The 24,011-nt window shown below is 43.5% G+C and overlaps 1 protein-coding gene across 4 annotated transcripts in view; it reads right to left on the bottom strand.

Annotated features, from left to right (window-relative positions):
* The window catches only part of FNDC4 (fibronectin type III domain containing 4), a 761,063-nt gene that overhangs the window by 8,448 nt on the left and 728,604 nt on the right, over positions 1–24,011 (bottom strand). For all 4 annotated transcript variants that reach the window (XM_069605448.1, XM_069605449.1, XM_069605450.1 and 1 more), the window contains one exon: positions 19,111–19,244. In XM_069605448.1, the coding sequence (XP_069461549.1) occupies positions 19,111–19,244 (134 nt within the window). The remainder of the gene's footprint in view (positions 1–19,110; positions 19,245–24,011) is intronic.

Below are 24,011 nucleotides of genomic sequence, written 5' to 3'. Positions count from 1 at the left end.
AGCTAATAACGGGCCCGCAAATAACGGGCCCGTTAATAGCTCCATGGTCCCTTAACGGGTCCCGCTAAGGGCGGCTGGTTAGAACAGCTGTTCTTGGTGGGACCCGCTAAGGGACCTCGGAATATGGCGGTGGGGGTTAATGGCACCGGCATCCTTACCGGTGCCAATAACTCCCTAACGCAAGGGTCAGAATGACCCCCACAGTGTAAGACACGGTTAGAGAAAGGAGCATCTAGAAGAAGACACAGTGAATGTAATGGATATAGAACAGGATATCTAAAAGAAGACACAGTGAAAGTAATGGGTAGAGAAAGGGACATCTAGAAGAAGACACAGTGAAAGTAATGGGTAGAGAAAGTAAAAGATAGAGAAAGGGAAATCTAGAAGAAGACACAGGGAAAGAAAAGGATAGTGAAAGTGACATCTAGAAGAACACACACTAAAAGTAAGGGATAGAGAAAGGGACATCTACGAGAAGACAGTGAAAGTAGAGGGTAGAGAAAGGGACATCTAAAAGAAGACGCAGTGAAAGTAAAGGATAGAGAAAGGGACATCTATAAGAAGACAAAGTAAAGGATAGAGAAAGGGACATCTAGAAGAACACACAGTGAAAGTAAGGGATAGAGAAAAGAACAGCTGGAAGAAGACACAGTGAAAGTAACGGATAGAGAAAGGGACATCTAGATTAAGACACAGTGAAAGTAAAGGATAGAGAAAGGGATGTCTAAAAGAAGACACAGTGAAAGTAAAGGATAGAAAAGGGACATCTAGAAGAAGACACAGTGAAAGTAATGGGTAGAGAAAGTAAAAGATAGAGAAAGGGAAATCTAGAAGAAGACACAGGGAAAGAAAAGGATAGTGAAAGTGACATCTAGAAGAACACACAATAAAAGTAAGGAATAGAGAAAGGGACATCTACGAGAAGACAGTGAAAGTAGAGGGTAGAGAAAGGGACATCTAAAAGAAGACGCAGTGAAAGTAAAGGATAGCGAAAGGGGCATCTAGAAGAAGACAACGTAAAGGATAGAGAACGGGACATCTAGAATAAGACACAGTGAAAGTACAGGGTAGAGAATGGGACATCTAGAAGAAGACAAAGTGAAAGTAAAGGGTAGAGAAATGGACATCTAGAAGAACACAGTGAAAGTAAAGGATGGAGAAAGAGATACCTAAAAGAAGACACAGTGAAAGTAAAGGATAGAGAAAGTGACATCTAGAAGAAGACAAAGTAAACAGTAGAGAAAGTGACACATGGAATAAGACACAGTGTAAGAAAAGGTTAGAGAAAGAATCATCTAGAAGAAGACACAGTGAATGTAACGGATAGAGAAAGGGATATCTAAAAGAAGACACAGTGAAAGTAAAGGGTAGAGAAAGGGACATCTAGAAGAAGAAGTAGTGAAAGTAAGCGGTAGAAAAAGTAAAAGATAAAGGGACATCTAGAAGAAGACAAAGTAAAGGATAGAGAAAGAGATATCTAAAAGAAGACACAGTGAAAGTAAATTATAGAGAAGGGGACCTCTAGAAGAAGACACAGTGAAAGTAAAGGATAGAGAAAGAGATATCTAAAAGAAGACACAGTGAAAGTAAAGGGTAGAGAAAGGGACATCCAGAAGAAGACACAGTGAAAGTAAAGGCTAGAGAAAGGGATATCTAAAATAAGACATAGTGAAAGTAAAGGGTAGAGAAAGGGACATCTAGAAGAAGACAAAGTAAAGGATAGAGAAAGGGACATCTAGAAGAAGACAATTTAAGGGGTAGAGAAAGGGGCATCTAGAAGAAGACACATTGTAAGAAAAGGTTAGAGAAAGGAACATCTAGAAGAAGACAGTGAAAGTAAAGGATAGAGAAAGGGATATCTAAAAGAAGACACAGTGAAAGTACAGGGTAGAGAAAGGGACATCTAGAAGAAGACACAGTGAAAGTAATGAGTACAGAAAGTAAAGATAGAGAAAGGGACATCTAGAAGAAGACACAGGTAACGAAAAGGATAGAGAAAGTGACATCTTGAAGAAAACACAGAAAAAGTAAGGGATAGAGAAAGGGACATCTAGGAGAAGACAGTGAAAGTAGAGGGTAGAGAAAGGGACATCGAAAAGAAGACACAGTGAAAGTAACGGGTAGAGAAAGGGACATCTAGATTAAGACACAGTGAAAGTAAAGGATAGAGAAAGGGATATCTAAAAGAAGACACAGTGAAAGTAAAGGATAGAGAAAGGGACATCTAGAAGAAGACCCATGAAAGTAATGGTTAGAGAAAGTAAAAGATAGAGAAAGGGACATCTAGAATAAGACACAGGGAAAGAAAAGGATAGAGAAAGTGACATCTAGAAGAACACGCAGTGAAAGTAAGGGATAGAGAAAGGGAAATCTACAAAAAGACAGTGAAAGTAGAGAGTAGATAAAGGGACATCTAAAAGAAGACGCAGTGAAAGTAAAGGATAGCGAAAGGGACATCTAGAAGAAGACAACGTAAAGGATAGAGAACGGGACATCTAGAACAAGACACAGTGAAAGTAGAGGGTAGAGAAAGGGACATCTAGAAGAAGGCACAGTGAAAGTAAAGGGTAGAGAAAGGGACAGCTAGAAGAAGACACAGTGAAAGTAAAGGATGGAGAAAGAGATATTCAAAAGAAGACACAGTAAAAGTAAAGGATAGAGAAAGGGACATCTAGAAGAAGACAAAGTAAACGGTAGAGAAAGTGACATATGGAAGAAGACACAGTGTAAGAAAAGGTTACAGAAAGAAGCATCTAGAAGAAGACACAGTAAATCTAACGGATAGAGAAAGGGATATGTAAAAGAAGACACAGTGGGCCTCATCACGACCCTGGCGGTAAGTTACCGCCAGGGCCGTGACTTTACCGCCATGGCGCAAACTACGTTTACGCCATGGCGGTAAGGGGATTTACCGCCCCATTCCGACCTTGGCGGGGCGGTAAATCCCCAATCCCCATTTACCCTTCCCCATTCCCATTTTTGCCCCATAGGGCATAATGGGAGTGGGGAAGGCGTTAATTACGCCACCGTAAATTACGGTGGCGTAATTAACACCAAGTTCCCTTACCGCCATGGTTTTTTACACCTGCTAAAAGCAGGTGTAAAAACCGCCATGGCGGAAAGGGAACTCGTAATTGGCGGAAAGGGGTTGGCGCAGCTAACGCTGCCGCAAACCCCTTTCCGCCAGGGTCGTAATGAGGCCCAGTGAAACTAAAGGGTAGAGAAAGGGACATCTAGAAGAAGAAGCAGTGAAAGTAATAGGCAGAAAAGGTAAAAGATAAAGGGACATCTAGAAGAAGACACAGGGAAAGAAAAGGATAGAGAAAGTGACATCTAGAGGAGCACACAGTGAAAGTAAGGGATAGAGAAAGGGACATCTACAAAAAGACAGTGAAAGTAGAGGGTAGAGAAAGGGACCTCTAAAAGAAGACACAGTGAAAATAAAGGATAGAGAAAGGGAAATCTAGAAGAAGACAAAGTAAAGGATAGAGAAAGAGATATCTAAAAGAAGACACAGTGAAAGTAAAGTGTAGAGAAAGGGACATCTAGAAGAAGACAACGTAAGGGGCAGAGAAAGGGGCATCTAGAAGAAGACACATTGTAAGAAAAGGTTAGAGAAAGGAACATCTAGAAGAAGACAGTGAAAGTAAAGTATAGCGAAAGGGATATCTAAAAGAAGACACAGTGAAAGTAAAGGATAGAGAAAGGGACATCTATAAGAAGACAAAGTAAAGGATAGAGAAAGGGACATCGAAAAGAAGACACAGTGAAAGTAACGGGTAGAGAAAGGGACATCTAGATTAAGACACAGTGAAAGTAAAGGATAGAGAAAGGGATATCTAAAAGAAGACACAGTGAAAGTAAAGGATAGAGAAAGGGACATCTAGAAGAAGACCCATGAAAGTAATGGTTAGAGAAAGTAAAAGATAGAGAAAGGGACATCTAGAATAAGACACAGGGAAAGAAAAGGATAGAGAAAGTGACATCTAGAAGAACACGCAGTGAAAGTAAGGGATAGAGAAAGGGAAATCTACAAAAAGACAGTGAAAGTAGAGAGTAGATAAAGGGACATCTAAAAGAAGACGCAGTGAAAGTAAAGGATAGCGAAAGGGACATCTAGAAGAAGACAACGTAAAGGATAGAGAACGGGACATCTAGAACAAGACACAGTGAAAGTAGAGGGTAGAGAAAGGGACATCTAGAAGAAGGCACAGTGAAAGTAAAGGGTAGAGAAAGGGACAGCTAGAAGAAGACACAGTGAAAGTAAAGGATGGAGAAAGAGATATTCAAAAGAAGACACAGTAAAAGTAAAGGATAGAGAAAGGGACATCTAGAAGAAGACAAAGTAAACGGTAGAGAAAGTGACATATGGAAGAAGACACAGTGTAAGAAAAGGTTACAGAAAGAAGCATCTAGAAGAAGACACAGTAAATCTAACGGATAGAGAAAGGGATATGTAAAAGAAGACACAGTGGGCCTCATCACGACCCTGGCGGTAAGTTACCGCCAGGGCCGTGACTTTACCGCCATGGCGCAAACTACGTTTACGCCATGGCGGTAAGGGGATTTACCGCCCCATTCCGACCTTGGCGGGGCGGTAAATCCCCAATCCCCATTTACCCTTCCCCATTCCCATTTTTGCCCCATAGGGCATAATGGGAGTGGGGAAGGCGTTAATTACGCCACCGTAAATTACGGTGGCGTAATTAACACCAAGTTCCCTTACCGCCATGGATTTTTACACCTGCTAAAAGCAGGTGTAAAAACCGCCATGGCGGAAAGGGAACTCGTAATTGGCGGAAAGGGGTTGGCGCAGCTAACGCTGCCGCAAACCCCTTTCCGCCAGGGTCGTAATGAGGCCCAGTGAAACTAAAGGGTAGAGAAAGGGACATCTAGAAGAAGAAGCAGTGAAAGTAATAGGCAGAAAAGGTAAAAGATAAAGGGACATCTAGAAGAAGACACAGGGAAAGAAAAGGATAGAGAAAGTGACATCTAGAGGAGCACACAGTGAAAGTAAGGGATAGAGAAAGGGACATCTACAAAAAGACAGTGAAAGTAGAGGGTAGAGAAAGGGACCTCTAAAAGAAGACACAATGAAAATAAAGGATAGAGAAAGGGAAATCTAGAAGAAGACAAAGTAAAGGATAGAGAAAGAGATATCTAAAAGAAGACACAGTGAAAGTAAAGTGTAGAGAAAGGGACATCTAGAAGAAGACAACGTAAGGGGCAGAGAAAGGGGCATCTAGAAGAAGACACATTGTAAGAAAAGGTTAGAGAAAGGAACATCTAGAAGAAGACAGTGAAAGTAAAGTATAGCGAAAGGGATATCTAAAAGAAGACACAGTGAAAGTAAAGGATAGAGAAAGGGACATCTATAAGAAGACAAAGTAAAGGATAGAGAAAGGGACATCTGGAAGAAGACACAGTGAAAGTAACGGGTAGAGAAAGGGACATCTAGATTAAGACACAGTGAAAGTAAAGGATAGAGAAAGGGATATCTAAAAGAAGACACAGTGAAAGTAAAGTATAGAGAAAGGGACATCTAGAAGAAGACGCAGTGAAAGTAATGGGTAGAGAGTGTAAAAGATAGAGAAAGGGACATCTAGAATAAACCACAGGGAAACAAAAGGATAGAGAAAGTGACATCTAGAAGAACAGACAGTGAAAGTAAGGGATAGAGAAAGGGACATCTACAAAAAGACAGTGAAAGTAGAGAGTAGATAAAGGGACATCTAAAAGAAGACGCAGTGAAAGTAAAGGATAGTGAAAGGGGCATCTAGAAGAAGACACAGTGAAAGTAGATGGTAGAGAAAGGGACATCTAGAAGAAGACACAGTGAAAGTAAAGGGTGGAGAAAGAGATATCTAGAAGAAGACAAAGTAAACAGTAGAGAAAGTGACATATGGAAGAAGACACAGTGTAAGAAAAGGTTAGAGAAAGAAGCATCTAGAAGAAGACACAGTAAATCTAACGGATAGAGAAAGGGATATCTAAAAGAAGACACAGTGAAAGTAAAAGGCAGAGAAAGGGACATCTAGAAGAAGAAGCAGTGAAAGTAATAGGTAGAAAAGGTAAAAGATAAAGGGACATCTAGAAGAAGACACAGGGAAAGAAAAGGATAGAGAAAGTGACATCTAGAAGAGCACACAGTGAAAGTAAGGGATAGAGAAAGGGACAGCTACAAAAAGACAGTGAAAGTAGAGGGTAGAGAAAGGGACCTCTAAAAGAAGACACAGTGAAAGTAAAGGATAGAGAAAGGGAAATCTAGAAGAAGACAAAGTAAAGGATAGAGAAAGAGATATCTAAAAGAAGACACAGTGAAAGTAAAGTGTAGAGAAAGTGACATCTAGAAGAAGACAACGTAAGGGGTAGAGAAAGGGGCATCTAGAAGAAGACACATTGTAAGAAAAGGTTAGAGAAAGGAACATCTAGAAGAAGACAGTGAAAGTAAAGGATAGAGAAAGGGATATCTAAAAGAAGACAAAGTGAAAGTACAGGGTAGAGAAAGGGACATCTAGAAGAAGACACAGTAAAAGTAATGGGCACAGAAAGTAAAAGTTAGAGAAAGGGACATCTAGAAGAAGACACAGGGAAAGAACAGGATAGAGAAAGTGACATCTAGAGGAACACACAAAAAAGTAAGGGATAGAGAAAGGGACATCTACGAGAAGACAGTGAAAGTAGAGGGTAGAGAAAGGGGCATCTAAAAGAAGACGCAGTGAAAGTAAAGGATAGAGAAAGGGACATCTATAAGAAGACAAAGTAAAGGATAGAGAAAGGGACATCTGGAAGAAGACACAGTGAAAGTAACAGGTAGAGAAAGGGGCATCTAGATTAAGACACAGTGAAAGTAAAGGATAGAGAAAGGGACATCTAGAAGAAGACACAGTGAAAGTAATGGGTAGAGAAAGTAAAAGATAGAGAAAGGGACATCTAAAATAAGACACAGGGAAAGAAAAGGATAGGGAAAGTGACATCTAGAAGAACACACAGTGAAAGTAAGGGATAGAGAAAGGGACATCTACAAAGAGACAGTGAAAGTAGAGAGTAGATAAAGGGACATCTAAAAGAAGACGCAGTGAAAGTAAAGGATAGCGAAAGGGGCATCTAGAAGAAGACAACTTAAAGGATAGAGAACGGGACATCTAGAAGAAGACACAGTGAAAGTAGAGGGCAGAGAAAGGGAAATCTAGAAGAAGACACAGTGAAGGTAAAGGGTGGAGAAAGGGACATCAAGAAGAAGACCCATTGAAAGTAAAGGATGGAGAAAGAGATATCCAAACGAAGACACAGTGAATGTAAAGGATAGAGAAAGTGACATCTATAAGAAGACAAAGTTAACAGTAAAGAAAGTGACATATGGAAGAAGACACAGTGTAAGAAAGGGTTAGAGAAAGAAGCATCTAGAAGAAGACACAGTGAATTTAACAGATAGAGAAAGGGATATCTAAAAGAAGACACAGTGAAAGTAAAGGGTAGAGAAAGGGACATCTAGAAGAAGCAGTGAAAGTAATGGGTAGAAAAAGTAAAAGATCAAGGGACATCCAGAAGAAGACACAGGGAAAGAAAAGGCTAGAGAAAGTGACATCTAAAAGAGCACACAGTGAAAGTAAGGATAGAGAAAGGGACATCTACAAAAAGACAGTGAAAGTAGAGGGTAGAGAAAGGAACCTCTAAAGGAAGACGCAGTGAAAGTAAAGGACAGAGAAAGGGACATCTAGAAGAAGACAAGGTAAAGGATAGAGAAAGAGATATCTCAAAGAAGACAGAGTGAAAGTAAAGGATGGAGAAAGGGACATCTAGAAGAAGATGCAGTGAAAGTAATGGGTAGACAAAGTAAAAGATAGAGAAAGTGACATCTAGAAGAACAGACAGTGAAAGTAAGGGATAGAGAAAGGACATCTACAAAAGACAGTGAAAGTAGAGAGTAGATAAAGGGACATATAAAAGAAGACGCAGTGAAAGTAAAGGATAGCGAAAGGGGCATCTAGAAGAAGACAACGTAAAGGATAGAGAACGGGACATCTAGAAGAAGACACAGTGAAAGTAAAGGATAGAGAAAGTGACATCTATAAGAAGACACTGTGAAAGTAAAGGGTAGAGAAAGGGACATCGAAAAGAAGACACAGTGAAAGTAACGGGTAGAGAAAGGGACATCTAGATTAAGACACAGTGAAAGTAAAGGATAGAGAAAGGGATATCTAAAAGAAGACACAATGAAAGTAAAGGATAGAGAAAGGGACATCTAGAAGAAGACCCATGAAAGTAATGGTTAGAGAAAGTAAAAGATAGAGAAAGGGACATCTAGAATAAGACACAGGGAAAGAAAAGGATAGAGAAAGTGACATCTAGAAGAACACGCAGTGAAAGTAAGGGATAGAGAAAGGGAAATCTACAAAAAGACAGTGAAAGTAGAGAGTAGATAAAGGGACATCTAAAAGAAGACGCAGTGAAAGTAAAGGATAGCGAAAGGGACATCTAGAAGAAGACAACGTAAAGGATAGAGAACGGGACATCTAGAACAAGACACAGTGAAAGTAGAGGGTAGAGAAAGGGACATCTAGAAGAAGGCACAGTGAAAGTAAAGGGTAGAGAAAGGGACAGCTAGAAGAAGACACAGTGAAAGTAAAGGATGGAGAAAGAGATATTCAAAAGAAGACACAGTAAAAGTAAAGGATAGAGAAAGGGACATCTAGAAGAAGACAAAGTAAACGGTAGAGAAAGTGACATATGGAAGAAGACACAGTGTAAGAAAAGGTTACAGAAAGAAGCATCTAGAAGAAGACACAGTAAATCTAACGGATAGAGAAAGGGATATGTAAAAGAAGACACAGTGAAACTAAAGGGTAGAGAAAGGGACATCTAGAAGAAGAAGCAGTGAAAGTAATAGGCAGAAAAGGTAAAAGATAAAGGGACATCTAGAAGAAGACACAGGGAAAGAAAAGGATAGAGAAAGTGACATCTAGAGGAGCACACAGTGAAAGTAAGGGATAGAGAAAGGGACATCTACAAAAAGACAGTGAAAGTAGAGGGTAGAGAAAGGGACCTCTAAAAGAAGACACAGTGAAAATAAAGGATAGAGAAAGGGAAATCTAGAAGAAGACAAAGTAAAGGATAGAGAAAGAGATATCTAAAAGAAGACACAGTGAAAGTAAAGTGTAGAGAAAGGGACATCTAGAAGAAGACAACGTAAGGGGCAGAGAAAGGGGCATCTAGAAGAAGACACATTGTAAGAAAAGGTTATAGAAAGGAACATCTAGAAGAAGACAGTGAAAGTAAAGTATAGCGAAAGGGATATCTAAAAGAAGACACAGTGAAAGTAAAGGATAGAGAAAGGGACATCTATAAGAAGACAAAGTAAAGGATAGAGAAAGGGACATCTGGAAGAAGACACAGTGAAAGTAACGGGTAGAGAAAGGGACATCTAGATTAAGACACAGTGAAAGTAAAGGATAGAGAAAGGGATATCTAAAAGAAGAGACAGTGAAAGTAAAGTATAGAGAAAGGGACATCTAGAAGAAGACGCAGTGAAAGTAATGGGTAGAGAGTGTAAAAGATAGAGAAAGGGACATCTAGAATAAGCCACAGGGAAACAAAAGGATAGAGAAAGTGACATCTAGAAGAACAGACAGTGAAAGTAAGGGATAGAGAAAGGGACATCTACAAAAAGACAGTGAAAGTAGAGAGTAGATAAAGGGACATCTAAAAGAAGACGCAGTGAAAGTAAAGGATAGCGAAAGGGGCATCTAGAAGAAGACACAGTGAAAGTAGATGGTAGAGAAAGGGACATCTAGAAGAAGACACAGTGAAAGTAAAGGATGGAGAAAGAGATATCTAGAAGAAGACAAAGTAAACAGTAGAGAAAGTGACATATGGAAGAAGACACAGTGTAAGAAAAGGTTAGAGAAAGAAGCATCTAGAAGAAGACACAGTAAATCTAAGGGATAGAGAAAGGGATATCTAAAAGAAGACACAGTGAAAGTAAAAGGCAGAGAAAGGGACATCTAGAAGAAGAAGCAGTGAAAGTAATAGGTAGAAAAGGTAAAAGATAAAGGGACATCTAGAAGAAGACACAGGGAAAGAAAAGGATAGAGAAAGTGACATCTAGAAGAGCACACAGTGAAAGTAAGGGATAGAGAAAGGGACAGCTACAAAAAGACAGTGAAAGTAGAGGGTAGAGAAAGGGACCTCTAAAAGAAGACACAGTGAAAGTAAAGGATAGAGAAAGGGAAATCTAGAAGAAGACAAAGTAAAGGATAGAGAAAGAGATATCTAAAAGAAGACACAGGGAAAGAAAAGGATAGAGAAAGTGACATCTAGAAGAGCACACAGTGAAAGTAAGGGATAGAGAAAGGGACAGCTACAAAAAGACAGTGAAAGTAGAGGGTAGAGAATGGGACCTCTAAAAGAAGACACAGTGAAAGTAAAGGATAGAGAAAGGGAAATCTAGAAGAAGACAAAGTAAAGGATAGAGAAAGAGATATCTAAAAGAAGACACAGTGAAAGTAAAGTGTAGAGAAAGTGACATCTAGAAGAAGACAACGTAAGAGGTAGAGAAAGGGGCATCTAGAAGAAGACACATTGTAAGAAAAGGTTAGAGAAAGGAACATCTAGAAGAAGACAGTGAAAGTAAAGGATAGAGAAAGGGATATCTAAAAGAAGACAAAGTGAAAGTACAGGGTAGAGAAAGGGACATCTAGAAGAAGACACAGTAAAAGTAATGGGCACAGAAAGTAAAAGTTAGAGAAAGGGACATCTAGAAGAAGACACAGGGAAAGAACAGGATAGAGAAAGTGACATCTAGAGGAACACACAAAAAAGTAAGGGATAGAGAAAGGGACATCTACGAGAAGACAGTGAAAGTAGAGGGTAGAGAAAGGGGCATCTAAAAGAAGACGCAGTGAAAGTAAAGGATAGAGAAAGGGACATCTATAAGAAGACAAAGTAAAGGATAGAGAAAGGGACATCTGGAAGAAGACACAGTGAAAGTAACAGGTAGAGAAAGGGACATCTAGATTAAGACACAGTGAAAGTAAAGGATAGAGAAAGGGACATCTAGAAGAAGACACAGTGAAAGTAATGGGTAGAGAAAATAAAAGATAGAGAAAGGGACATCTAAAATAAGACACAGGGAAAGAAAAGGATAGGGAAAGTGACATCTAGAAGAACACACAGTGAAAGTAAGGGATAGAGAAAGGGACATCTACAAAGAGACAGTGAAAGTAGAGAGTAGATAAAGGGACATCTAAAAGAAGACGCAGTGAAAGTAAAGGATAGCGAAAGGGGCATCTAGAAGAAGACAACTTAAAGGATAGAGAACGGGACATCTAGAAGAAGACACAGTGAAAGTAAAGGGTAGAGAAAGGGACATCTAGAAGAAGCAGTGAAAGTAATGGGTAGAAAAAGTAAAAGATCAAGGGACATCCAGAAGAAGACACAGGGAAAGAAAAGGCTAGAGAAAGTGACATCTAAAAGAGCACACAGTGAAAGTAAGGATAGAGAAAGGGACATCTACAAAAAGACAGTGAAAGTAGAGGGTAGAGAAAGGAACCTCTAAAGGAAGACGCAGTGAAAGTAAAGGACAGAGAAAGGGACATCTAGAAGAAGACAAGGTAAAGGATAGAGAAAGAGATATCTCAAAGAAGACAGAGTGAAAGTAAAGGATGGAGAAAGGGACATCTAGAAGAAGATGCAGTGAAAGTAATGGGTAGACAAAGTAAAAGATAGAGAAAGTGACATCTAGAAGAACAGACAGTGAAAGTAAGGGATAGAGAAAGGACATCTACAAAAGACAGTGAAAGTAGAGAGTAGATAAAGGGACATATAAAAGAAGACGCAGTGAAAGTAAAGGATAGCGAAAGGGGCATCTAGAAGAAGACAACGTAAAGGATAGAGAACGGGACATCTAGAAGAAGACACAGTGAAAGTAAAGGATAGAGAAAGTGACATCTAAAAGAAGACACTGTGAAAGTAAAGGGTAGAGAAAGTGACATCTAGAAGAAGACCCATTGAAAGTAAAGGATGGAGAAAGAGATATCCAAAAGAAGACACAGTGAAAGTAAAGGATAGAGAAAGAGATATCTAAAAGAAGACACCGTGAAAGTAAAGGGTAGAGAAAGGGACATCTAGAAGAAGACACAGTGAAAGTAAAGGATAGAGAAAGGGATATCTAAAATAAGACATAGTGAAAGTAAAGGGTAGAGAAAGAGACATCTAGAAGAAGACAAAGTAAAGGATAGAGAAAGGGACATCTAGAAGAAGACAACGTAAGTGGTAGGGAAAGGGCATCTAGAAGAAAACACATTGTAAGAAAAGGTTAGAGAAAGGAACATCTTGATGAAGACAGTGAAAGTAAAGGATAGAGAAAGGACATCTACAAAAGACAGTGAAAGTAGAGAGTAGATAAAGGGACATATAAAAGAAGACATAGTGTAAGCAAAGGTTAGAGAAAGGAGCATCTAGAAGAAGACACTGTGAATGTAAAGGATAGAGAACGGGACATCTAGAAGAAGATAAAGTAAAGGATAGAAAAAGGGACATCTAGAAGAAGACCAAGTAAAGGATAGAGAAAGAGACATCTAGAAGAAGACAGCGTGTAGGAAAAGGTTAGAGAAAGGAAGATCTAGAAGAAGGCACAGTGAATGTAAAGGCTAGCGAAAGGGACATCTAGAAGAAGACAAAGTAAAGAATAGAGAAAGGAACATCTAGAAGAAGACGCAGTGAATGTAAGGGATAGAGAAAAGGACATCTAGAAGAAGACAAAGTGAAAGTAAAGGATAGAGAAAGGGACATCTAGAAGAAGACACAGAGAAAGTAAAGGATAGAGAATGTGACATCTTGAAGAAGACAAAGTGAAAGTAATGGAAGAGAAAGGGACATCTAGAAGAAGACACAATGAAAGTAGATGGTAGAGAAAGGGACCTCTAGAAGAAGACACAGTGAAAGTAAAGGACAGAGAAAGGGACATCTAGAAGAAGACAAAGTAAAGGATAGAGAAAGAGATATCTCAAAGAAGACAGAGTGAAAGTAAAGGATAGAGAGAGGGACATCTAGAAGAAGACAAAGTAAAGGATAGAGAAAGGGACATCTAGAAGAAGACAACGTAAGTGGTAGGGAAAGGGCATCTAGAAGAAAACACATTGTAAGAAAAGGTTAGAGAAAGGAACATCTTGATGAAGACAGTGAAAGTAAAGGATAGAGAAAGGGACATATAAAAGAAGACATAGTGTAAGCAAAGGTTAGAGAAAGGAGCATCTAGAAGAAGACACTGTGAATGTAAAGGATAGAGAACGGGACATCTAGAAGAAGATAAAGTAAAGGATAGAAAAAGGGACATCTAGAAGAAGACCAAGTAAAGGATAGAGAAAGAGACATCTAGAAGAAGACAGAGTGTAGGAAAAGGTTAGAGAAAGGAAGTTCTAGAAGAAGGCACAGTGAATGTAAAGGCTAGCGAAAGGGACATCTAGAAGAAGACAAAGTAAAGAATAGAGAAAGGAACATCTAGAAGAAGACGCAGTGAATGTAAGGGATAGAGAAAAGGACATCTAGAAGAAGACAAAGTGAAAGTAAAGGATAGAGAATGTGACATCTTGAAGAAGACAAAGTGAAAGTAATGGAAGAGAAAGGGACATCTAGAAGAAGACACAATGAAAGTAGATGGTAGAGAAAGGGACCTCTAGAAGAAGACGCAGTGAAAGTAAAGGATAGAGAAAGGGACATCTAGAAGAAGACAGTGAAAGTAAAGGATAGAGAAAGGGACATCTAGAAGACGTCAAAGTAAAGGGTAGAGAAAGGCATATCTAGAAGAAGACACCATAAATGTAAAGGATAGCGAATGTGACATCTAGAAGAAGACACAGTGAAAGTAAAGGATTGAGAATGTGACATTTAGAAGAAGATACAGTAAAAGTAAAGGATAAAGAGACGGACATCTAAAAGAAGACACAGTGAAAGTAAGGGATAGAGAAAAGGACATCTAGAAAAAGACAAAGTTAAGGATAGAGAAAGGGACATCTAGAAAAAGACACAGTGAAAGCAAAGGATAGGAAAAGCGATATCTAGAAGAAGACACAGTGAAAGTAAAGGATAGAGAATGTGACATCTAGAAGAAGACAAAGTGAAAGTAAAGGATAGAGAATGTGACATCTAGAAGAAGACACAGTGAAAGTAAAGGATAGATAAAAGAACATTTAGCAGAAGACACCATGAAAGTAGAGGGTAGAGAAAAGGACATCTAGAAGATGACGCAGTGAAAGTAAATGATAGAGAAAGGGACATCTAAAAGAATTAAAAGTGAAGGACAGAGAAAGGGACATCTATAAGAAGAAAGTAAAGGATATAGAAAGGGACATCTAGAAGAAGACAAAGTCAAGGATAGAGAAAAGGACATCTAGAAGAAGACACAGTGAAAGTAACGGACAGAGAAAGGGACATCTAGAAGAAGACACAATGTAAGTAAAGGATAGAGAACGGGACATCTAGAAGTAGCTACAGTGTAAGTAAGATAGAGAAAGCAGGACTGTGAGATAGAGAGGTGGGATACTCCATGGAAACTCTCTGGAATGGCGATACTTCAATGTTAGGTGGCATGTGTTCAGCTAGTTGGTTCACTGATGGTTTGCTCTACCCACTCTGCAGCAGTGTGGTGCTATCCTGCCCAATAATAGGGCATTATCCTAGAACCATATGTTTTAATCTGTTGTTCTTGTTTAAATACATTTCCCCCAAATATTTGTTCAAAATACTTTCCTATTTACGAGCATTTTTATACAGAATCATCAAGTCTCCAGATTTCCCTCTTAGTATTTCCACCCTTACCAGTTGTCTGTGGGAATTGCCTCACCCTCCAAAATCCCACCCGAGATTTACCCTTCTCACCTGGTTGCACGGTTTATAGTGATTGCATCGAATGCCAAAGCATCGAATGCCTTAGCATCTAAAGAAAAGCAATGAAATAAAAAGCATCGAATGCATTTTTTAAAAATGTTTTTATGGGGGTCACCCCTCAATGCCCGTTTCCCGTTTTTATACCCCTTAATACCCATTATAATTAAAATAAAACCTTTACTTTTGAAAGAAATGCATTCAATGCTTTTTTTTCGATGCATTTTTTAATGCTTTGTCATTAAAATGCTTTATATTCGATGGAATCACTGGATACCGGTTGCACTAGAGCCCATCTTCTCAGTGTGCTAAAGGGGCAGCATGTCTCCCAATCCCCTTACTTTGTACCCTTGCCATCAGTGTGCCAAAGGGGCAGCATGTCTCCCAATCCCCTTACTTTGTACCCTTGCCATCAGTGTGCCAAAGGGGCAGCATTTCTCCCAAGGGGGCAGCATGTCTCCCAATCCCCTTACTTTGTACCCTTCCCATCAGTGTCCCAAAGGGGCAGCATGTCTCCCAATCCCCTAACTTTGTACCCTTCCCATCGGTGTGCCAAAGGGGCAGCATGTCTCTCAATTCCCTTACTTTGTACCCTTCCCATCAATGTGCCAAAGGGGCAGCATGTCTCCCAATCCCCTTACTTTGTACCCTTGCCATCAGTGTGCCAAAGGGGCAGCATGTCTCCCAATCCCCTTACTTTGTACCCTTGCCATCAGTGTGCCAAAGGGGCAGCATGTCTCCCAATCCCCTTACTTTGTACCCTTGCCATCAGTGTGCCAAAGGGGCAGCATGTCTCCCAATCCCCTTACTTTGTACCCTTGAAATCAGTGTGCCAAAGGGGCAGCATGTCTCCCAGGGGGGCAGCATGTCTCCCAATCCCCTTACTTTGTACCCTTCCCATCAGTGTCCCAAAGGGGCAGCATGTCTCCCAATCCCCTTACTTTGTACACCTTCCCATCAGTGTGCCAAAGGGGCAGCATGTCTCCCAATCCCCTTACTTTGTACCCTTGCCATCAGTGTGCCAAAGGGGCAGCATGTCTCCCAAAGGGGCAGCATGTCTCCCAATCCCCTTACTTTGTACACCTTCCCATCAGTGTGCCAAAGGGGCAGCATGTCTCCCAATCCCCTTACTTTGTACCCTTGCCATCAGTGTGCCAAAGGAGCAGCATGTCTCCCAATCCCCTTACTTTGTACCCTTGCCATCAGTGTGCCAAAGGGGCAGCATGTCTCCCAATCCCCTTACTTTGTACCCTTGCCATCAATGTGCCAAAGGGGCAGCATGTCACCCAAGGTGGCAGCATGTCTCCCACTCCCCTTACTTTGTACCCTTCCCATCAGTGTCCCAAAGGGGCAGCATGTCTCCCAATCCCCTAACTTTGTACCCTTCCCATCGGTGTGCCAAAGGGGCAGCATGTCTCTCAATTCCCTTACTTTGTACCCTTCCCATCAGTGTGCCAAAGGGGCAGCATGTCTCCCAAAGGGGCAGCATGTCTCCCAATCCCCTTACTTTGTACACCTTCCCATCAGTGTGCCAAAGGGGCAGCATGTCTCCCAATCCCCTTACTTTGTACCCTTCCCATCAGTGTGCCAAGGGGGCAGCATGTCTCCCAATCCCCTTACATTGTACACCTTCCCATCAGTGTGCCAAGGGGGCAGCATGTCTCCCAATCCCCTTACTTTGTACCCTTCCCATCAGTGTGCCAAAGGGGCAGCATGTCTCCCAAAGGGGCAGCATGTCTCCCAATGGGGCAGCATGTCTCCCAATCCCCTTACTTTGCACCATCCCCATCAACCCTGCAGTCTCCCCTTCATGTTAACCCTTTCCACAGCATTGGGACATTCTAATCTCCATTGGAAAGCATTGAAGACCGGAAGTGAGAATGTCCCATACTCGCCACCTTATTGGGCTCTACACAGTCCTGCATTCCCTTCAGCCAGGTTGCCCAGTAAAGTCCACCACATTGCCACAAACTATTGCCGGCCACTCAAGGAATTTGTGTCTTGCTCCCTGTCCAAGATGTCTGCCTCTTTTTTAGCTCCAGGTATTGAATGTGGGCTTATTTTTCAACTTCCACTCCCCTATTATGACCATCTTCGTGGCCATAGTCGGGTGCCATATCAATTTCCTGTCTGCCTTTCCTATTGCCTTTTTGCTGGTGTTACGTACTGTATGGCCAGAACCATAAAAGTTCAGAGACTCTGATTGGGTAACCCAAACTCCTGACAACTGTTCCAAGCAGACCCTTTCTCATCTAGCGATTCTATGGAAAGTTCCAGAAGGTTCTATGTGAACCATGTGTGTAGAGCATACACAACACCACTTGCGTCTTTTCCAGCGATCCAATGGACAGTTCCAGAAGGTTCTATGTGATATGATCGTAGAGATTTGTTCGAATGCAAAACCATTGAATGTTTTTTTTTCTTTTAATCTATTTGGCCATCAATAGATGTGTGGATGTGTGGAGGGGAAACCCCGGCCCCCTCCAATCCCTTACCCCAGTGGCATCTTGTATGACAATCTATATGTCGTGGCCAGGAGCAAGATCAGCCACAACGAATGTATCAAATGTGTTGATGGCTCTGATATATTGGCGAGGTCCATTGCCTGCATTCTCTCATTCTCGCCCACCCCGAAATCCACTTTGCACCCCTCACATGATTTGATTGTATAGTTACAAATATGCCCAGAACACCACAGCGAGTCCCTCCCTGCATTTGCCGTTGGGTCCTTTTCGCATCGCTGGGATGCATTAGGCATTGATATGTATAAGGGTGCGTGTAGAAGAGTGCACCAGCAGGCCGTGACTAGCGGCTGGGTTTCCCATATATCCCATAGGGTCCTCCTGGGGACACTAATGTGTGCATGGTGTGCAGTGTTCCATGCCACTCCCCTCACTTGCCTAGACCAAGACGATCCATTTCCTGTCTGAGACTCCTGGCCTATTATACATTGACTCATATTTATTTATTTATTTCATTTGTTGGCAGCGTCCGAACCCGGAGGTATCACGGCGCTAGTACAAGAACGGAGTAAAAGTGAAAGGATGAAAAACAGGTTCTAGGCTTAGATAGGCACCCGGGAAGGTGCTCCACAGAGTGGGGGCGATGACCAGGAAACGGGAACCTCCAGCTCGCGTCTTGTTAAATCTGGGGGTGACAAGAGCAAGGGCAGAAGAGGGTGGTAGGCTGCGCTTCTTGGTCTTTCTGGGGAGGCGTTGGCTGAGGTAGGTAGCTGGGTGCAGCGTTGTGACTGCGGCGGTGAGAAATCGTCAAGATTTTGAATTCAATCCGCGGCTTGATTGGAAGCCAGTGGGCATCACGCCTAGCCTGTGAGATGTGGTCGGTGCGTTTGATGCCACAGGCGGCCAACAAGCAGTGGTCAAAGGGCAGATGTTGGCCCGGACACATGTTGAGGATTGTTGTATATTCGCCTCAGTGAATGCTGTACTGCAAAACTACGAAATAAGAATGTGTTGCCACCTCCCGATTCGGTGTTTGAGAGCAATTTCTACACACTGACCTTCAATAAGGTGGATAACTGAGATGGACAACCAGACTCTTGGGCAGACAATACTCCTATTTGCATATTTAAATGTTGGCATTTGCTTTACAATCTGTATGCTGTGTGACTGCAGGGAAGGATTTACCATTTGAGACATTCCCAAATCTATTATCAACTCTGATTCCTCCTAAAGGTTTCGCCAATTATCTTCGCAGGTCAACTAGCTGTCGCTTTGGGATGTTGAGAGGAACCAGACTACCATCTGCAAACCTTGCCACGGATACTCCCCTCCCCAGACCATGAACAGTGGTGGACTATCTGCCTACAGGGATCTCTGGGGATTTCCTGGGGTGCCTTTCCTGTATGAGACCCCTGGTTTTCTGCTCCTCTTACCCTCCCTCCCAGTTACCAAAACCCTTTCATTCCACTGCCCCTTGTCTCCCACATCCCCTTGAAGGAAATCATTTGTTATAAATCTTCCAGTGTGGTGTTCCTCAATCTTAACAAATGTTTTATGTCTGTTCTTGTGTGATGTTTAAATACGTTTTCAGAATTTTGGAACGCGGGCCTTTTTTCTAACTCCCTCTAGAACAAATACCGATTCGAATCAATGGTATATACACCATACATCTTTTTTTCAATAAAAGCAGCCTTCAAGAAAATGATTTCTGTTCCTGTCCCCGCTGTAGCGCACTTTCCCATCGGCTATCACAGGATCTAGTCACCTGCTTGCGCAGCAAGCCCCCCGTCGGCCGCTCCGGCGTGCTTTGCTCCGACGATGGCTTGGTCTTCTCCTTGTTGTTGTTGGAATCGTTGTCTTTGATGATGTCATATTGTCGGCAGAAAAGGGCGATCACGGCTGCAAGACGAGACACATGGGTTAAACTATGATCAAGAACTTCCTCACTCGCTACAAAGGCAGAACCATGCACGGCTGGGACAACGGGCATCCATACTCAGGCACCGGTTTAATGCATGTGTGCTGATGAGTGGAAAGATACTAAATACGTACAACAAGCTTACAGTTCAGGTCTGGGGGATACTTTGGGTTGGAAACAGTGTATAGATGAGGGTAGCAAAGAGCAGTAATGAAGTGTATTCAAGCATGTTTTAGAAGGAGTGAAAACATCTGGCAGCCATAAAGCAACATGAAGAGATGGATTAAGGGAGTGACTAAAGCGATGCACCCTTTGTAACTGGGGGAGGGGCCTAATAGATGGTGACAGGGTTCGTCGCAGAGATGAGTGTGTAACCTGCAGGACACTGAGGCAAATTCCAGTAACACAACTGGGGAGGGGTTATTCGCCAGCTTCAGAGACTGTGGGCCTCATTACGACCCAGGCGGTAAGTTACCGCCTGGGCCTTGACTTTACCACCATGGCGTAAACTACGTTTACGCCATGGTGGTTGGCGGATTTACCGCCCCATTCCAACCTTGGCGGGGCGGTAAATCCCCATTTACCCATTTACCCTTCCCCATTCCCATTTTGCCCCATAGGGCATAATGGGAGTGGGGAAGGCGTTAATTACGCCACCGTAAATTACGGTGGCGTAATTAACTCCATGGTCCCTTAGCGCCATGGATTTTAACACCTGCTAAAAGCAGGTGTTAAAACCTCCATGGCGCTAAGGGACCTCATACTCAGGCGGTAAGGGTCGGCGCTGTTTACGCCGCCGTAAAACCCTTACCGCCTGAGTTGTAATGAGGCCCTGTGTGTAAACCGCAGAACGCGGGTTCCAGTGGCAGTTGATAGCAGATGCGTGGTTGGTGCGCGTCACAGAGGTTTGCGTGAAAAGCTGAGATAGCAGGTTCCAGTCCCTTTTAGAAAATTGGTAATGTTTATTTATAAAGCGCCTATACGCAGACAAGTGTTAAAAAGCGCTCAAGGAGGGTGGGAACATGGGGAAATAGCAACGGTCGCTCACAGCCCTTGAAATTCTCTAGTCAATAATAGTCTGCACAGGCAGAGTGAGTACATGTAATATATTTAACAGTTGAGATACAGCAAATGGGCGTTTCTGCAGTTTCTGCAGTTTTTACCAAGTGCGTTTAGGGGTGAAGAAAGGGGAGAACAGACAGACGATCTTCAGGCATGGTGCATTCGGATCGTGCAAGTGCACAAACGGTCACGGGGGGGGGAGGTCCAAGTGCACCCAGCCGGTAGAGGCTTGGGTAAGTGCAGTGACAGCCACTCTCTAGGGTAATTTCCCAGTACAGTAAGGGTGGGTGGGGTGTAGGGCCCTGAGGCAAGTGCGATGAGAGGACTGGCGGAGGTGCCCGGCACCTGTGAGGGTCTGAGGTACACCAGGCGGCCAGTCAGCAAAGCTGTAAGGAAGAGGAGGGAGAGAGGAAAGAGCAGAGAGCTGGGTTAGCAGGGAAGAGGGAGAGAGAAGGAAGAGGAGAAGAGGAAGTTCTTGAGGTGTTTCCGGAACTTAAGAAGATCAGGCTCAAGACAGAGGGGGCAGGGAGGCTATTCCAGAGGGAGGCACCTGCTGAGGATCAGGCTCCCCCTCCAAATCTCTGCTTGGGGAACTGTCTCACTCGCAGAAGGTTGAAGGTAGATGAGCGGAGGTCGGGTTACTTAGCTGCCAAGCTTTGTGCAACCTGGCAGGTCACAGGCTGCTGCTGGGACGCAGGCTTGTGAACCGTAAATGTCACACCGGTTTCAGCAGTTCGCAGCAGGCGCAGGAGACTGCAAAATAGGTAGAAGAGTTATTTCTTGCCCTTCTCTGCATTTCATTTCAATTGTGATAGAAGCGGTTAGACTATTTTGCTCCCACATGCATTTCTATCTCTTTGCTCATGGGTTAAAAAGTATCTTTCCTTTTTTTGTAAGAACCGTCGTGGTGAATTGTGAGTTCAGCATGCACGTGCCCACCTGTGCATTTCCAACTATCGGGCAACTCACAAAGTCGCATAATGGGGCAGGGAAAGGGAGATAGGAATGCATTACATGGATGAAAGGCCACTTTAGGTCATTCATGGGGAAGTGTGCTCCTGGACTTTGAATTCATTAGGGATGGGCATGCAATGCTGATGGTGTAGCTATCCCTTGGCCCACTGATTAATGCCATGAAGGAAAGCGCCCGCCTTTAATTCCACTTACTAAAGAAGTCCTTCCATTAGTGGACCGGGGCTGCCTAGTTAGAGCTCTGACCCAGACACACCTAGACTATTAGTGGACTGGGTCCGCCTAGACAGAGCTCTGGCCCAGACACACCTAGACTATTAGTGGACCGGGGCTGCCTAGTTAGAGCTCTGACCCAGACACACCTACACTATTTGTGGACTGGGGCTGCCTAGTCAGAGCTCTGACCCAGACACACCTAGACTATTAATGGACTGGGGCTGCCTATTTAGAGCTCTGACCCAGACACACCTAGACTATTAGTGATGGATCTGCTTAGTGCCCAGAAACACCTAGAAAATGAATGGAATGGGTCTGCCTACTTAGAGCCCTGACCCAGACACACCTAGACTAGTAGTGGACTGGGGCTGCCTAGTTAGAGCTCTGACCCAGACACACCTAGAACATTTGTGGACTGGGTCTGCCTACTTAGAGCCCTGACCCAGACACACCTAGACTAGTAGTGGACTGGGGCTGCCTAGTCAGAGCTCTGACCCAGACACACCTAGACTAGTAGTGGACTGGGGCTGCCTAGTTAGAGCTCTGTCCCAGACACACCTAGACTATTAGTGGACTGGGTCCGCCTAGCTAGAGCTCTGGCCCAGACACACCTAGACTATTAGTGGACTGGGTCCGCCTAGCTAGAGCTCTGCCCCAGACACACCTAGACTATTAGTGGACTGGGTCCGCCTAGACAGAGCTCTGGCCCAGACACCCCTAGACTATTAGTGGATCTGCTTAGTGCAAAGAAACACCTAGAAAATGAGTGGAATGGGTCTGCCTATTTAGAGCCCTGACCCAGACACACCTAGAACATTAGTGGACTGGGGCTGCCTAGCTAGAGCTCTGGCCCAGACACACCTAGACTATTAGTGGACTGGGGCTGCCTAGTTAGAGCTCCGGCCCAGACACACCTAGACTATTAGTGGACTGGGTCTGGCTAGCTAGAGCTCTGACCCAGACACACCTAGACTATTAGTGGACTGGGTCCGCCTAGACAGAGCTCTGGCCCAGACACACCTAGACTATTAGTGGACCGGGGCTGCCTAGTTAGAGCTCTGACCCAGACACACCTACACTATTTGTGGACTGGGGCTGCCTAGTTAGAGCTCTGACCCAGACACACCTAGACTATTAGTGGACTGGGGCTGCCTAGTCAGAGCTCTGACCCAGACACACCTAGACTATTAATGGACTGGGGCTGCCTAGTTAGAGCTCTGACCCAGACACACCTAGACTATTAGTGGACTGGGGCTGCCTAGACAGAGCTCTGGCCCAGACACACCTAGACTATTAATGATGGATCTGCTTAGTGCCCAGAAACACCTAGAAAATGAATGGAATGGGTCTGCCTATTTAGAGCTCTGACCCAGACACACCTAGAACATTTGTGGACTGGGTCTGCCTACTTAGAGCCCTGACCCAGACACACCTAGACTAGTAGTGGACTGGGGCTGCCTAGCTAGAGCTCTGGCCCAGACACACCTAGACTATTAGTGGACTGGGTCCGCCTAGCTAGAGCTCTGGCCCAGACACACCTAGACTATTAGTGGACTGGGTCCGCCTAGACAGAGCTCTGGCCCAGACACACCTAGACTATTAGTGGACTGGGTCCTCCTAGTTAGACCTCTGACCCAGACACACCAAGACTATTAGTGGACTGGGTCCGCCTAGACAGAGCTCTTGCCCAGACACACCTAGACTATTAGTGGAATGCGTCTGCCTAGAAAGAGCTCTGACCCAGACACACCTAGAACATTTGTGGACTGGGGCTGTCTAGACAGAGCCCTGACCCAGACACACCCAGACTATTAGTGGACTGGGGCTGCCTAGCTAGAGCTCTGGCCCAGACACACCCAGACTATTAGTGGACTGGGTCTTCCTAATTAGAGCTCTGACCCAGACACACCTAGACTATTAGTGGACTGGGTCTTCCTAATTAGAGCTCGGACCCAGACACACCTAGAATATTAGTGGACTAGGGCTGTGTAGACAGAGCTCTGGCCCAGACACACCTAGACTATTAGTGATGGATCTGCTTAGTGCCCAGAAACACCTGGAAAATGAGTGGAATGGGTCTGCCTATTTAGAGCCCTTCCCCAGACACACCTAGACTATTGGTGGACTAGGGCTGCCTAGCTAGAACTCTGGCCCAGACACACCTAGATTATTAGTGGACTGGGTCTGCCTAGCTAGAGCTCTGACTCAGACACACCTAGACTATTAGTGGACTGGGTCCGCCTAGACAGAGCTCTGGCCCGGACAAACCTAGACTATTAGTGGACTTGGTCTGCCTAGACAGAGCTCTGGCCCAGACACACCTAGACTATTTGTGGACTGAGGCTGCCTAGTTAGAGCTCTGACACAGACACACCTAGACTATTTGTGGACTGGGGCTGCCTAGACACAGCCCTGAACCAGACACACCTAGACTATTAGTGGACTGGGGCTGCCTAGTTAGAGCTCTGATCCAGACACATCTAGGCTATTAGTGGACT

Source organism: Ambystoma mexicanum, chromosome 4p (assembly GCF_040938575.1).
Source record: "Ambystoma mexicanum isolate Mex_15411 chromosome 4p, UKY_AmexF1_1, whole genome shotgun sequence".
Lineage (NCBI taxonomy): Eukaryota > Metazoa > Chordata > Amphibia > Caudata > Ambystomatidae > Ambystoma > Ambystoma mexicanum.
The sequence above is the reverse complement of the archived record's forward strand: the minus strand, read 5'-3'. Positions and strand labels throughout refer to the sequence as shown.